Source organism: Dipodomys ordii, unplaced genomic scaffold, assembly GCF_000151885.1.
Source record: "Dipodomys ordii isolate 6190 unplaced genomic scaffold, Dord_2.0 Scaffold13, whole genome shotgun sequence".
NCBI lineage: Eukaryota > Metazoa > Chordata > Mammalia > Rodentia > Heteromyidae > Dipodomys > Dipodomys ordii.
Window position 1 is genome coordinate 21,117,077 of NW_012267229.1, and position 17,204 is coordinate 21,134,280.

Below are 17,204 nucleotides of genomic sequence, written 5' to 3' on the forward strand. Positions count from 1 at the left end.
TGCTCTTGCTGGGGGGATGGGTGGTAGGTGGAGGAGAGCCCCAGAGGGATAATTTAACTAAAGACTTAGTTCAGGGCTGGCTTTGAGCCATGATCCTTAGCTCTCAGTATGTCATATGTAGTATGACACTCATGTAAGGCAGCAAGCCAGATGTCCACTGGGTCACACCATCCCAAGGCTCAACAATACAATACAGCAAGTCCTGTATGGCTAAGAAATGGTGTTGAGTGGGTTAGGATTCCTTAACCTGAGTTTTCAAATGACCATATTTCCCATTTACAATAGGTTTATTGGGATTACGCTGTTGTGAGTCAAGAAATGGCTGTATGTAAGAGTAATGATAGAATTGCAATGACCATATAATGGACCGTATGGATAATAATTAGTATCTGGATCTCATCGTGCTCCTTTGACGTGAGCTCCTTCAAAAACTAGACTAGCATCTCATGACTTTGAAACTACCTTGTTGGGCTTGATAAATTCCTCACAGGGGCAGTGCTGTGTGTGGTAGGTAATTTGCTAGCACTTCTGGCCTCCATCCACTAGATGTCAGTAACAACCTGCCCTTCTCAAGTCCTGATGCCCACCGGGGCCTCCCTCTTCCCCCCTCTCCCCTACAAAGCCCAAACACATTGAGAAATACCTCTGGAGGACCTAAACTCACTTCCGGAAACTTCAGTGACAAGGGAGGCCTTTCTCCTCTCCACACTCCTCTCCTCCACACACAGGAATACTATTTCTTCCATCCTTTCCTTGGCTGTCATCTTCCCATCCTTCATTCTCCACCCCAAGCCTTCCTCCTCCAGGGAGGTTCCTCTCTGACTTCTTCATTCTCCTGTGGCTTTCTCTCTCTACCCTTTTTCTACCTTGTAGCTTTCATCATAGCATGTCTTCATTCCATGGACATGTCTGTTACAGTCTGTCTGTCCCTTCCACTAGTTGTGGGCTTTGCTGATCTGATTGCGGACTAGTACAAATTGTGGGGTCAGGCAGGGATCAGGGCCTTGGTCTCCAACTTGTCTGAGTGAACAGACACGCCAGCTGGCTCTGTGGACAGGCTGCCCACAGCCAAGAGTAGCTTACCTTCTGGACAGTGAAGGTGCGGATGACGTATTCTGCCAGGGGCTCTGTTTCGATCAGGGTGACTTTAATGTCTCCATAGACCTCTGTGTCATCTGGCCAGTATCGTACACACTTCACCTGTGGCCAATGGAGAGAAAGGGAAGAACAGCGATGAGGGTGTGTGAGCAGGTGGCTTTCCCATTTAAATAACCCAGGGGGAGACTTTGGTGGTATTCCTGTCCACGGGGTGCTCAGCTGGCCGTGGCTCATCGAAGTGCACAGGGCCAAGTTCACTCCCAGAGGAACTAGGGCCATGAGAAATAATAGTGGTACCTTCTTTTTTCCAAGCTCCTTGTGATTTCCCAATGCATCATGACACTATGATCAGACAGAACTAGGTAAGACAAGTGGGCATCGGTAGCCTAGCTCTGCAGATGGAAACTATCACACCTAGGGTGTGGTGACAAGTTCAAGGTCGACTTTGTACTTTTGGCTGCCATGGGGGAGGAACAGCTGAGTTTTATCAGCAGAACAAAGATGAGAATAAAGGTTGGGGAAACAGCAAGGAGGTGGAAGCACACATGGTCGGGAGAGGGTCTTTATTCACAGGTGGTACTTGGGGGATGGGGAGGAGGAAGGCCCTTTACTGGGGAAAGGATGGAACATTCTAGGCTCAAAGGGAAGAGTCACAATTGTTCTCAGCCTTGACACAGTGGGCACCGGAACTACAGACAAGCTATCCCACACTCAACTCTGAGTCACACTTCACTGAGGAAAAAGAGAGTTCGGTTTTCCCCTTAAAAGAACAAAAGCATTATTACCATTCCGGGGGACGCCGCACGGCTTAGCGTGGCATTTCCCACAGTGTGTTCCGCTGGGTGCTAATAGGTATTAGGTGAAAACAAAACAAAACAAAAACAAAAACGAAACAAAAAACAAAAAACAAACAAACACAAAAGGTTTTGTGGTCAAATGAGTTTGGGAAATGCCGATTCAACAAAGTTAAACAGGCTGCTTTGCTATAGGACTACTCAGATCCTCGAATCTGTTGATGCTGTCTTAGGACTCTCCAAAAGGGACTGAGGACCCAGCATTTCCCAAACCTATTTAACCATGGAACCCTCTTCTCACTGAGCATCCTGCAGACTAGCATCCAATGGAACCCACTTAGGGAAACACTGATACAAGGGCCATAGGGTATACAGGCAAATTCAATCATTTCTTTGTTGTCCTAGTCAGTAGCTGAATAACTTCCAGAAACTGCTGAAACTTCCCTGACCCTCTGCCTATTAATGACAGACAACACTTAACGTGATCTAACGCCACTCACTCGGTGTTACTCGGTTAATCTTGATTTGTTGCCACAACTGCAGATATTCTTATCATCCCCATTTTACAGATGAGGATCTGAGCATCGGGAAGCTAAGAAAGTCATACAGAGGAAACCTTGGTAAGGGATAGGGCTACCATGCAACCTCAGGCTGAATAAGAGCTAGGAATGCTGTCTTGTACATCATTGTAAGACAAATTCGATGCCTACAAGTGTTTGGCCTAGCATCTGCCCACAAGCAGGAGTGCTACTGGGAGACTTGTCTTCTCCTTAAGTCCAACATAGACTCAAGATCTACCCATTGAGGAGATCTATTTCCAATGAGGGATGTGTTGGAGCTAGCCTGGATTTGCCTCTGAATGCTCAAACCCTGGGCTGGCCTTCCTGTCCACAGTAGCTGCAACCTGGGCCTAAATCCATGGGCAAGAATTTGAACAGACTCAATGTCAGGTTCTGAATGTTGGGTTCTTTCAGGGCAATGATTCACCCCTGGGGGCAGTGGGGAAGGTCTGTATCCTCATCTGTAAAACTGAGGAATGAGCCAGATAAGGGTGAACTCAAGAATTAAACCTCACCAGGCCTTCATTTCCTATTTGGTCATGAGCTGTCCACACCTCTTAAATAAATTATGAAAGCCTAGTTTCCCCTTCCCATGACCATGGCTAAGGTTCTTTGTTTTTATTTTTTATGGATTATTCCATTCTTGCCAGGGTAAACACTTACCTGCCCACTCTTAGTGAGTTCATTCTCATAGACAAGAGGCCCTTTGAGTTCTGATTGAAGCTATATAGCTCAACCCGCCCACCAGTCACAGCTAACCAAGTAGGCAGAAGCAAACTGGGAGTCATCATCTTACCTCTAAGCTCTGGTTAAGGACCGCCTACAGCAGAGGCTAAACAGAAGCAGAGAGGGGGACCAAGGCCTGAGCGCTGAAGAACAGCAAGGTTTTGAGGTCAGAGAAGGAGGAGTGAGTAGCAAAGAGTCAGAGGTTGCTGACAGACAGAGAAAGATGAGAAGAAAGGAGTGGTGAGTGGGTCTGTCCACATGAAGGATGTGAATGGCCATGGTGAAAGGAAAGGAGGAGCCCCACCAAAGTGGGCAGAAGAGAACAGAGCAAAGAAACAGCTTTGATGGGAGGCGTCTTTCAAGTTGGGGCAGTAAAGTAGAAACAGGACAGCCATTGTTGCTTGCCCATCTTGACTTTGGTTTTTCTGTTTTATTTTAAGGTAGAAGGTACTGAGCATATATGTATGCTGAGGGGGGAGGGGATAATCTCAGCCATGAGGAAGAAACTTAGTTTCTAAGGAGAAAAATCCCTGAGCAAGAATCAAAGTTTCAAAGCAGTAGGCTCACGTGTGAAAGGGTGAAGGCTGAGCTTTTGCTGGATTGGGCTCAGCCCTAAGAAATGGCTGACCGTTAGCCATCGAGGGTCTGCTGAATGCACAGAAACAGTCATTTCTTATGGCTGAACTTGACAACAGATGGGAAGAACGAGAAGATGGTTATAGATGCAATCAGGATGCAGCTTTTGTGATGAGATGATGAGGGAAATCGTGGCTGATGCTTTAATTTCCTCCAAAGAGAGGAGGTGATGTCATCAACAGAGTGACAGGGGGTGGAGAGAAGGGTTTTGAAAGAGAAGGACTCCTTTGGAATGTGACCTAGGAGGGGCTCTGTCTCCCCCGGAGGCTGCTGGGAGAATCCTGCCTAGAAAGTACTTGGGACAACACATGGCACCCAAGTACCCTGGGGCACATCTCCAACACCCTCTGGCCAGGTGACTACAGGAGAGCCTTACCCTGCCCACCTCGACGAGGTTTGTGACCATGACAATGCTGGCCGAGTTCTCCTGCCACACCATTCTCCAAAAGTCTTTCACTGTCTCCTGCATGGGACCTGCCAACAGAGAAGATGCTATGGTTAGCGATGGCGAAGTAAGGAGCCGCACAGACTGCTCTTTCACAGTATTGGTACTGTTTGGGGCTGTGTCCAAGAGAGTTTTATTTTTTAAAAAAAAATAGGCTGTAGGATGCAATGAGAGACAGGAAGGAATTAGGGCCGGGAGGGTTCTGTCGGTGAGGGTTAGAGCAGAAGATGCACAATTTTACACTTGCCAAATGCTGGAGGCATTTATCGTCAGTCTGAACAGAAAATATTTTTTTAAGGGGAAGGGGAAGAAAATATAGTCAAGGAGTAGGAGATAGGATCTGACAGTCCAGAGCAATTTCCCAGGAAATTACTCTTTGAACGTCTTGGGTCTTCATCATTTTTTAAAATTACGAAAGTAATTCATGTATTTGATATAAAAGTTTGAATGCTACTTTTCTGTGTTTATTCATATATGTATGTATTTATTGCAATAAGTATATCTATCATAAGCATTTTTTGGTGCCCTTAAAAATTCTCCCCAAGTGTGGAATTTTTTTTTTTATAGCTGCAGAATTTTCTACAATACTGAGGGACCACACTTTGTTGAGCCAAATTTTCCATTATCAAGCATTTAGGATTTTCACTATGTTTTCTAGCAAAGATAATGCTGTAAAAATGCTTTTTAAAAAAAAGATGTAATTGTCCTTCTCCCTCCACCCCCTCCTGTTTCTTCGGAGAAGGATTTGAAAGGTGTGATCTTTTATTTTTTTTTCCTGGTCCATTGTTAGGCTTGAACTCAGGGCCTGGGTAATATCCCTCAGCCTTTCTTGCTCAAGGCTTTCTTGCTCACTCTACCACTTTGAGCCATAGCTCCACTTCTGGTTTTCTGGTGGTTACTTGGAGATGAGAGCCTCACGGACTTTCTTGTCCAGGCTGGCTTTGAACTGCCGCTCTCAGATCTCAGCCTCCTGAGTAGCTAGGATTAGAGATGTGGGCCACCCATGCCTGGCTAGGTGTAATCATTTTTAAACCTCTGCTAACATATTGGCAAATAGGCTTCTAAGGGCAGCTGGCTGTAGCTCTTTGGCAGGCATGTACATGAGACAACAAGGTACCTTTAGCTCCAGCCCTGTTGGGTGCCACTTGCTAAAGGCCCATGCTTCTGGCTTCTCCCCTCAGTGACATGTCCTGGTAGACAGATAGTTCCTTCTGCTCTCCTCCCTAGAGCATACCTTCTATCTTGTCCTTTCAAGGGCCTCTAGGGGTTCTCTAGCTCTGCTCTGGTTGGGTTTCTTTGCTAATGGAGCTCAACCCCTCTTTTCCAGAGAAGGGCCCATTTCCTTTATCTACAAATCAGTGCAGGGTTAATGGGCATTGGAGGAGTGGACAATGGAGCTTGCTGTGATTTCCCAGAACCCATCCTCCCTGGCACCCTTGTGGTCCCTCCAAGCTGCCAGGTAGATAAGAGAACTCTTACCTTGAGTGGCAATGTAGTGCCGGGGCCGATGGTACCCCTAGATAACAGGAGAAAAAAAAACAACTATAGTGGAAGAGGCTCCATTTGAAACTTGCAAACAGCACCAAGTGAATAAATATGTTCTCCTGGCTTGGTTTCCTCATAGTGAAATGGGAATAGTAGTAGCCATTCCCCAGAGAAGTGGCAAAGATTAAATAAGCTGATGCATATAAAGTACTTAGTAAGTCACTAGATATTAGCTATCCTTTTTGAGGCACCCGTTTGGGCTTGACTTGGGGCCAGTAACACTAGGAGCAAAATATTAAGGGTGGGCATCCTTTATGATCATGTGCTCAAAAAGAAGGAGGAGTTTTCAGTTTTATGGGGGATATGAACTATCACAAAGTCTCTCCTGTACCTTAATTATATGCAGAACACTTTACAAGGCCCTAAGGGACAGCCAGAGAAGAGAACTGAAGAAAACAATTCTATCGTTGACTTCTTGCATTAGTAACAATTAGAAAAAGAAAATGGGAAGGATGCCACATTGCTTCTTTCTGCCAGCACAGTTGGGCTTGCAATTAAAGTTCTGGCTGCAGAAAGGATCCTATGGAGGGATGAACTCGCAGACTTATAAACTATTTGCTGATTTAAAAACCGATTTCTGATTGGGGCATTTCAGAGAGCTCCTATAAGCCCATCTCATCTCGGCTATGAGATTGCCCCATTGACTCATAAACTTACATCCTTTGGGAAAGAGGTGATGAGTGATCTCTTTTGTCCCAATTCTTATTACAGGAAGTAGTGTATCTCATTGAGTAGAAACTTGAGAGACTAACAGATCTGTATTTAGCACAGAGCACTAAATGCAATTGGTATTTGGAAGCTGGATGGAGAAATGGATAATTTAAAAAACCCACAAAGGCCAACTATAGAGCCTATGAAGAGAGACATTGGAAGTGCTAAAATTGATTAACCTTTATGTCTAAACATGTCTAAAGAAAGTAAGTCCTAAAGTCTGATGCACCATGCTTTGATCTTAAATTTTGTCACTGTGTTTTTGTCCCATCAAGGTAGACGGTTTGTTTCAGATTTGCCATCTCTGTGGCTTTTGGTGTATTTAGTGTGACATTGCTGAGGTTCTGGTGAGACTAGTCAGTATATGAGCTCCCTGTACATTCCTTTATCTTTGTTTCTAATTCACTCATGAATATCCAGTAGGTTTCCCCCAAATGATGGTCATTCTCTAGAGCAATTCTCAGCACCCAACACTGCCAGAAGCCCCAGCTTAGAGCTCATCACCTGTCTCCAGCTTCACCCACAGCCTCATTTCCTTCTTCATCTGCTCCCATAATGCCATGGACCCCGTGCTCTGGCCCCACCTCCTAGGTCTTCAGATACAAGACCTTCTGTGGTGCAGAGCTAAGTCCCTCCTCCTGAAGACCTTGTTTATGCCCAGGGAACACAGCAGCATGTGTCACACTGAGGTTTTTTTGTTTATTTGTTTTATACTCTTCTCTACCTGGGCCATCTAGAGCAAGGTAGAGTTTTCAACAAAGACTAGTTGATGGAATACATGTATGCATGCATAGGTGAGGTTTTGAAATGAATCATATTATACTATTTTATTTTTTACTAACTAGTTGTAGAAGGGGTTATAAGATGTTTTTGAGGTTATGTTGAAGTACCCCTTTAGTGCATGGGCTACAAGACCAAAGATCTTGAAGAAAACTATGATCTGGAAGATTTTGGTTTTCTTAAAAGTTAATAGGGCCAGGCTGGGTGGCAAATGGGGGTTATAGATTGGTCCTATGCTGATCTGGGGAAAAGTTTAAGGTCCTATTTGAAAAATAACTAAAGCAGAAAGGGTTGGAGGTGTAGTTCAAGTGGTAAAGCATCTGCCTAGCAAGTATAAGGCCCAGAGCTCTGAGTTCAAACCAAGCACCACACACATACACACACACACACACACACACACACACACACACACACACACACATCAATGAAATGAAATTTGGAGGCAGAAATTCACATCTAAATTGTGAGGTTAGATGGCTGAGGGTCATTCTGTGCTTGCCTTTATTGACTCTGGTTTAATATTTAATGAACAGGGGTTCAAGGGAGCCTACCACTAAGAACACAACATCAGAAAACACAAAAGTGGAGCAGATAAATGTGGGCTCTTCTTTAGAGCAGTTTGCACACATCAACAAACTAGGGTAAGAGGCACTAAATGGGTAGATGCAGGGCTCTGTGGAACACCCACAGGAATTGACTCAGCCATGAAGGCCCGAGGGATGTTCTCTGAGGAGGTGCTGGTTTAATTGGCTTCTTAATTAAGCCAAGTTTGGGTCTCTTGGTCTCCCTGCCATTCTGTTTTTCAGCAGTCTTCCCACTAGTGCTCCAGAGCTCAGGGGCCTTGGAACACTTAGGAGCTGAGGCCAAGTTTCTGTACAGGGCCTCATCATTGGTCATTCCCGGTGGCAGTCATGCCTCTTCCTAGGTAAAGGAGTACCTTGCTCTCTCCCTAGCTCTGTCTCTTCAGCCTTCTGTGGTGTTGGCAGTCATGGCCCCAGATAGCCCTTCTCTGTCCACATTGTCTGCTTCTCTCCCCTTCAGTTCCCTACCAGGACTTGTACTCAGAGACAGGTCACTGTCCCTTAGCTTTTCACTCAACGTTGGTTCTCTACCACTTAGGCCACATCTCCACTTCCAGTGTTTTGCTTGTTAACCAAAGATAAGTGTTTCATGGATTTTCCTGCCTGGGCTGGCTTTGAACTGTGATCCTCAGCTCTCAGCCTTCCAAGTAGCTAGGATTACAGTGCTTTAGTCATATACAGGCTTATTGTCTGTCTCTCCTGGTTAAATGGGAGCTCCATCAAGGAAGACTTACCCAACTTGCTCATGTCCACCTGGCTCATGACTGTGTTGCTAGCACTAAGAAGTTTGCCTGGCTTTTTAGCCTTGATTTAAACATACTGAAAAAGTCAAGCTGGGTGACTGTCCCCATGCTACAACTAAGCAAAGATACCCTTGCTGACCTCTGGAAACCCACACATTCCCTGAAGAGAAATGATTCCCACCACAAGACTCTTCAGCGAAGGAGATAAAAGGAAATGTACTGCTCAATTGGGTCTCCTCTGGGGATTTGCCAAGAGCTGGTACTGCAAACTTCCTAACCTTAAAAGAACTTGGAGTTCATTTAAGTCCCACCTACACAGCACGCAGCCTGCCTGCAAACCAGCACTGGGCCTGCCTCCATCTGTCTGTGAGCAATGGGAAAGAAGTTTGCATCCAAAATGCATTTATCTCACTCTACACTCCTGCATCTGTTACTTACTGGGGACCTAGATACGATATTTATTTCCAGGCTGGTAATTTATAACAGATTCAAGTGGCCAATACGTTTTCGGGTGTGCAAACAAACCTGCCCGTGGAAGGTTCAGACAGCAGCAGCAGATCATGGCCTCTGGAGGCCCTATCAGGGCTGGCCCCATCCAGCTCATTATCCAAATGGAGACATTTTAATGAATTGTCCAGATCCAATTGTGGAGAAAGGATTCTAACTTGAGCAGTTAGCTTTTTTTTTTTTTAAGAGATAGGAAGGCATCTGGCCAGGGTACAGACCAGTGCAAAGGAAGACAAATGGGTGTGTGCATGTATGCACGTGTGTGTGTGTGTGTGTGTGTGTGTGTGTGTGTGTGTGTGTGTTGCCAGGAATTGCCATGAAGGCCCTAAGAGTTAACTTTGCTGGAGAATCCAGTAGGCTTACAATTAATGTGATTCCTCTATTTCCTTCCCTACAGTTATATCACTGCAAGAAGGTGCTTGTGCTCGATTTCTACTTTTGTCTACTTCCCCTCTCTTCCTCTATACTCTGTTCTGCTCTGGAGGCTGATCTTAGCAACTGCACCATGGCTTCCCATACCCTTTTTCTTCTGGCCAACTGGGAGCTCAGGCAGAGGTTCAGAAGCCAGCAGGAGATTGGGGCTTATGTCCTTCTAAGTCCCTCTCTGCCAAGTCAGCATGAGTTAGTCTGGCTTTCTGTCAAGCTACAGCCCTCTCCTTATAGAGACCCCTTCCCCTTATAATAGCTACTTCCTAACACCCTCTACTAACTCATCCTTCCATCTAGTGAGAGCCCTTTATTGTTTGCAGCTCCAAAACCTGCACCTTGTCTGTTGACTTCCTCCAATTCTATTCACATCTTTATTAGACTCTCCTCGGTTACCTCCTTTGAATGGGCCTCTGTTCCCTTTAGGTACTCTGATGGGTACTTTAACATCAGTTATGATTTACTTGTAGGTGGGTATTATTCCTTTTGCAGAGACCAGAAAAAGTAACTTACTCATAATCACAAAAAGGTAGTCATTAGAAAGGCCTGCATTCAACAGGCCCAACAAGGATCAAATTCATGACTATAGTCTTGTTAGCCCTTGATGCAGCCCAGGGTTTGACATAGCCTATTAGGACAGCGTGTGGCACAGGCATTTGGCATGCTGGCACAATCTACTTCTTACAGAGAAGAGGAGGGGGTTGTAGTATAGTCTAGCTGGGCAGAGAATTAAAGTGTAGCTGTGTGACTTTGGGCAATGCTCTTAACCTTGATCCCTGTTTTCCTGTCTTTATAGGCTGGCAAAAAGCCTTGTAATGATACAACATGGTAGACACAGGAAACCTGGTTAGTATTAGTGCTGTAGAGATTTACTTCCATTTACAACCATTTCAGTTGTTGCTTTACAAAAACCAGTAGAAGCCAGTCAATTGTGGGTAGAGTGGGTAGGGCAGTGGCTGGGTGTTTCCATTCAGATGACACATAGATCAGCCAGCCTGCAATACCCCTGGATAGGCTGGGGCCCTGAGGTCTGTCCCATCCATCTAGACACAGACAAGATCAAGGAGAAAAGGAAGGCAAATCCTCGACCAGCGTGTACAGCTATGCTGCCCAAGTCCCCATGGAATGGTGCCTACAGGGTGATGACAGGGGCAGATGGAGAGGAAAGACAAAGAACATTGCTCAGGGAGTCCTTCAGCTCTGGGGTGGATTCTGATTCTTTCTCTGACCAGCTCCATGGCTTTGGAGAAGCTTTACAAGCTCCAAATCTCAGCAACTACAATCAGAAAATGGGAGAAAGTAAAAGGGGTAAGACCCACCGAGAAAGGGCATGAAGAAGTCTTGACGAAGCCCAGGGATGATGCATCGCGAACATGCTGCTATTGTCACTGCTCTGCTATTTTTAGAGGCAGCGGGATATGGTGGGGGAGTGACTCCTGATTAAAACTCCTGCTTTTCTTTCTTTACTATCACTTAGCCTTGAGGATCTTAGTTTACTCCTCCAGAAATGGGTTGTAGAGACATTGACCCTGTGGGGTTGAGGTGCTAGGTATGGTAACTCAAGCACGATACATTGTTACTTTCTGTCTGGCTCTTTTTTTTTTTAATCTAAGGCATGGTTAAGGTACAGAAGCCTTCTCTAATCCTTCTTCCCCTCCTTGAGATAGAATCCCTGCTCTGTGAGGGTCTCTTTTCCTATTTTTTTCCTATTGGACACTCTCACCAGACTGAGTTTACTTGAGGCCAAAGATGTGATGTGAAAGGTTATTATTTCTAGCACAGAATGAAGGAGGGTCTGCCTGGTGTTTGTGAAATGAATACTAGATCCATGCAGAAGAGGGCGGCTGAATGCTTGGAGTGCTTTGCTCTGTTTGGAGGCAAGCTACTCAGAACTGACCACCTCCTTGCAAGGTCTCTCCAAAGGGGTATGGAGGCAGAGACTTACTTTCTTCACTTCCACTGATGCTCCAGTCTCAGAAAAACAGAAGCCACTGCAAGTGTTACAAACAGAGGGAATTCAATACAGGGAGTTGGTTACACTAGCTGATGGAGGAGTGGAGATGACAAAGGGTCCATGGGAGCCTTCCTCCAACCAGTGAGACAATAGAAGACAGAGAAGATAGCAGGGTTCATGAGCTGGGGCTCTCTGGAAGGAGCTAAAACCATGGGGAGTCTCACCTAGGGAGCCTGGAGCTGTAGACAGGATACCATGGTCAGACTTGAACTGACACCCAAGAAAGGGAATGAGAAAGGGACATACATGCTTCTTTTTTCCTTGAATCTCTCATCATTCTCTCTCATTGAAGAAGCCAGCCTCCCTCTCTCCCCACACACTACACTCAAGCTCCTATGCACACAAATGCTGCCACCGGCACTGCAAAGTAGAATGGAGAAGGATGAAGAAACAGGTCTCAGAGCAGACAAACCGATGACCAACACAAAGCTCAGTAAGTATTTGTTGAGTTGATGAACCATCTGGCTCAGGGAAGATGATGAGAAAATTTGCAAAGCATGTCACTGCATGTAACAGTTTATCTACAAATACATTTGGGAGTCTCAAGGACCAGGGCCAATCTCAGAGCCATCCTTCAAGGTCCAGAGAAGTCTGGCTTGAGTCAGCCATGCTAGAATGTTCACTTGGCCACAGGAGCCACAGTGTCTTTCTGCTTGGCCACAGTTGTCTCTTTAAAAACTCTCTCACTTTTGTGAATATCTTTCTTGGTTCCTGTTGATGCCCTTCAATGGATGGATGGATGGATTGGGAAAATGTGGTATAAACACACAATGGAACTCTATTCATCCATTAGGAAGAATGATACTACACCATTTGCAAAGAAATGGATGACCCTGGGGGGAAAAAATACATGAGGTGAAGTAAGTCAGGCTCAAGGAGACAAAGGACACATTTTTCCCCATATGTCTAAGTTAGACCTAATTTATAAATATACAAGTAAACATATATGGATCATATGCACATGTACACAAATGTATTTGCCAAAGTATGGTATGTGCGGGGGAGAATTCCAATGGTGTCAGAATGAAGTCACAGTCTACCAAAGTGAATACTAGGAAGATGGTATTTAAGGTGGGTGTGGGGGGGATGGTCAAGGAAGTGGGGTAAATGATGGAAGAGAGGAAGGGGAGGGAGAATGTAGTCACAATAGTCAATACATATCCTATGAAACTAGGAAAACAGGAGATGGATGGTGTGGGAGGGATGGAGAATGATGAAAGGGGTAACAGCAATCAAACTACATTATCTTCATAGACTGATCTATTGACCGGTAACCCCTTTGTATAACTACTACAAGGCAATAAAAACATAATTAAAAAAAAGAAAATGGAGAGAATGAGGGAACAGATGACATGTACCAAAGGAAATATACTTATTATCGGACGTTTGTCAATGTAATCCCTCTATAACACCTCTGCAACAACAATAAATTAATAAGAATTAAAAAAAGAAAATGTTTAAAAAATGATCAAGTCCCATCTCCTTCGTGTAGTCAGCTAAGTCACCGGAAGCTAGCACTGACCTTCTTTTCTACTCTTTCCACCGTAACTCCTTCACCCCTTCAAATGGAGTTGCTCTGTCCGTCCCTTTCAGCAGATCCATCTTAGTTTCAGCTCTCTCTAACCAGAGGCCCATCTTCCCTCTCTTTGATTTTAAATTCTGCTTGTGCCTGAAGCTCTGGCTCACATCACCTTTTGCATCCCTGATGGAAGGAGTGATATTTTTTCACACTTCTGAATCCCTGCAGCATTTTATCTGAACCTGTGACACTTACCACTTTCTAGTTTGCCCCAGTATTATTGATGTGCGTAGCTTATCTCCTTTCTGAGAATCTAGAGGGTAGAGATCATGGCATTTTCTTTTCTTTCTTTCTTTCTTTTGCTTTATAATTCCCATGCACATCATCTAGCATACAGTGGTCGCTTAACTTTTTTTTGTTGTTATTGTCTTAATGTCTGCACCTTTAAATGAAAGGCTAAATAGAGACATATGCAAATGAATTTCTGGGCTGAATGAATAAGACTGGCAGTCATCCTGGGCCTCTATAGAGTAGGCTAGTCCATTCTGCCTGAAGGAGGATGTAACTTGAGATGATAGACAGCTTGAGCCACGCAAATCAACTTGGGTCCAGACTATTCTGAATATATTCTGCAAAGGTCATCCTTGAAGGGACAGGTCAGGGACAGCCACAGATCTTGAGCATGCACAGCCAACTCTAGACTCCATTTGCCCAGCCCCATGAAGACACTCACATCAATGTAGTTGGCATTGATATAGTCAGAGTGTGGGTCTCCATCCAGTACCAGCAGCCTCACTCGGGAATGGTCATCTGCAGAGAGAACAGAAAGCAGGGAATGGTGGGTGAGAGGAATTGGAGTGATGAGCCATCAATTCTGCCCTTTAGATCTTCTGTACCTGGTCTCATACCACACTCTCATTTAAGCCTTCACATTCCTCTCAGGTATTTTCAAATCAGGAAGCTGATGCTCTGGGAGGTTACCAGCCTTAAAATGAATCTGGAGACACCTCTTTCCTTGTTTTTTTCTGCCTTCCATGTGGATTTTGGTTTTGTTATTACTTATCTGAGCAAGTGACTCACCAACTTCTTTATATGTAGGGGGAAGAGGGAATATATTAAATTGTATGTAGTTAGGGATTTCCTCATAACATTTCCATACATGTAAATAATGGGCTTTGAACATATATTCCCCCATCTATTAATGTTTCTTTTTCTCCTCTCCTTTTCTTAGTAATTGCATTATTAACTTAGAGGTGAAAATGCCAGTTTCCTAGGACCCTGCAAGAGAGATCAATATAGATACATGAGAGAGGGAGAGAGTGTGGAGCCTAAGAATTAGCTCTATTTTCATGCTTGCTTACAAACAGCAAGTTCGCCTATTTTTCACATGTGGCCAAATCGCTTTTCTTTTGCTTCCCTGAGCATTGGTGCAAACAGATTGTGGGCAGCATATCATTATCAATATCACCACTGAAGTGAGGTTGACTAAATCATGATAAAAGTGGTCATCAATAACTAATATCATGTTACTGAAGATACCTCTTCAAACACAAGCTAGGCATAGATGAAGACTTACAGGTTTTAATCAATAACATGCTTCCTTCAAATAACAGCAAATGCAACTATCAAGAATGGTACTGCAGAAGAATCAGGATAATCCCTTACAAGTAATTAAAGTGAGCCCTGACATTTTAATAGGCATATGCAAAGAGAACAGCTTGTTTAGATCTGGCAGGAGAAGGCCCTTAGTTTACAACCTAGATTACTGTATGTCTGTTATACAGAAACTGCATCCATTGGCCAGTCAGCCTTGCTCCAGTACAAGCGTGGAATATACAGCCAGTAGGCTGGTGAGCTCTGGGCATCTTCAGGAACTCCCAAGGATGAAAAAGTTCAAGTCAGCTTAGACCCTTAGATTTAGACTACACTCTGCAGTTCCCAAGCATGTGGATTGTTTCTAAGCAATTGGAACTCCCTAAGAATAGGGATATTACCTGTCTTGTTCCCTGTTCTATCCCTTGCACCTCAAAAACTAAAAGAGTGTGCCACATGACAGGCAGGCAGGCATCAGTGAGGACGTGGTGAATATGTAAATGGATGGCCTTAATGAATCCTCACAATGACTCCATGAGAGTGGCCAGTGGGTTCAGTTGGCCTGTTTCATTGCAGTGGACGAAACTGCTCAGGCTCCTGGCCAGTAAATGGCAGAGCATAGAAGAGTGAGTTCAGGTGCTCCTGCTTTCAAAGGGGGTGTATGCAGGGCATCAGATACCACCTCAAGCACACACGGTGGGGGGATTAACCACAGAGAAGTGGTTGTCAGGTGAGGGAGGAAAATTTGAAGAACAGATGACAGGAGAACTAGATAACTGAGAGAAAAGCAAGGAGGCTCCAAGGCACAGAGAGAGGAGTAGGGGTTCCCAGAACTCAGGAGCTGGGGACACTTGGCTGGAACTGGAGCTACTATGAACCTCTCCAGTGGGACTGGGAGACAAGGGGCAGGCTCTGATTTTCAGAGGCCAGCTCCCCACAATGCAGAGTCTGCTAGGAGAGGCAAGCTAGGGAAGCAGGCCCAGGACTGGTAGAGGATACAAGCCCCTGTTAGTCACTTCATTCAGAATTAGCAATGGGGCACTGTGCTGATGTCAAGCACACCTCTACTTTTCTTCTCCATGGGGAAGGAGGAAGTGGGGATATCTTTGGGTGAGTGGAGGATAGAGGAACAAGGTATGAGTTAGAAAAGGAGTTTGATTTTTTTAAATTGCTGATTCTAGGGCTTGAACTCTTGGGCATGAGAGCTGTCCTTGGGCTTTTGTGCTCAAGGCTAATGCTCTACCACTTGAGCTACTTGAGCTACAGCTCTACTTCTGGCTTTTTGTGAACAATTTGAGATAAGAATCTCAGGGACTTTCCTGCCCAGGCTGACTTTAGAATTGTGATCATCAGATCGTAACCTTCGAGTAGCTAGGATTACAGGCATGAGCCACCAATGTCTGGTGAGGGGTTTGATTTTTAAGCTATTCCTGAAATATATATATATATATGTATATAAATATATACATATGTAGAGAGTTATATAGTTATATGGTTATATATATGGTTATATATATTTATATGCACACATATATGTATATATATGTATATATACACATATATACATATATGTGTGCATATAAATATAATATATATGTATTCATCTTAAATCACTTGCTCCTCAAACTACGCTTGACATAATATCACAATGAATGAGTCTTCCCAATTTATGAATTAAGAAGCTAGAGCTCAGAGAGGTTAAGCAAATTGTCCCAGTTACAGAGCTATTCTGTCAGGTCCCTCTGAACCTGAGCTCCTGCTCTGCTCTGTCCTGGGACCTCGAGCATCTCACAGGTAGAACTGAAGCATGTGTGCAAATGGGTGGCTTCCAGCTCCCTTCATTCTCCAGCCTCAAAGAAGAGGGCTTTCCAGGGCTCAGGCATCCAGCGGGCTTAGTGGCTGACTTTGAGCCCAGGGATGCCAAGTTTTGTCACTAGCAGTTAGAGAAACTGTAAGCCTTGAAAAAATAGAAATGCCATATTATATTTTCATGTAATGGTTTCACTAATGACTTATTGATCCGAAATCTCCTTTATTTATTGAATAATGTCTGCCCCTCGGGTCCATAGCACTGGAAACAGAAGTTCTGGTTTAAAAGGTTGAAAGAGATTTTTTAAAATATATAAAGTAAAAAATTTAAATCAGAAAGCAAGAGCTGTGAACAACAAAAAAAAGAGAGATGAACTTATTTCTTCTAGCTAGATATCCTTAAAAATGAAAGCCACTCTGACCACTAGATCATGGGGTCTGCTGTTTCTTCTTCACTCATTTACTAAGAGCACATCTTACTGAGCACCTACTGTGTGCCAGGATCACTGTAGGGGCTATGATTTTGTCAGTTTAGTAGGACTATGCACAGAAGGGAGGTGTCCAGGTTTAGAAAGCAGGAAGACAGGCTTCTTGTAGAGTCATATGAAAGTGGCATCCAAAGGAAGAAGGCTTAGGCCAGTGGACAATGAGGAACTGTTTTCCTTAAAGGGAACTGTGAAAGCAAAGGTATAGAGATCAGGCACACTGGGGGAGCTG

General features: G+C 44.4%; 1 protein-coding gene across 2 annotated transcripts in view; it reads right to left on the bottom strand.

The window, feature by feature from the left end:
• Ptprt (protein tyrosine phosphatase, receptor type, T) overlaps positions 1 to 17,204 on the bottom strand; it is a 718,198-nt gene that overhangs the window by 29,071 nt on the left and 671,923 nt on the right. For both annotated transcript variants that reach the window (XM_013010741.1, XM_013010740.1), the window contains 4 exons: positions 13,819 to 13,895; positions 5,739 to 5,775; positions 4,191 to 4,288; positions 1,084 to 1,200 (listed from right to left, as the gene is read on the bottom strand). In XM_013010741.1, coding sequence (XP_012866195.1) covers positions 1,084 to 1,200; positions 4,191 to 4,288; positions 5,739 to 5,775; positions 13,819 to 13,895 — 329 coding nt within the window. The remainder of the gene's footprint in view (positions 1 to 1,083; positions 1,201 to 4,190; positions 4,289 to 5,738; positions 5,776 to 13,818; positions 13,896 to 17,204) is intronic.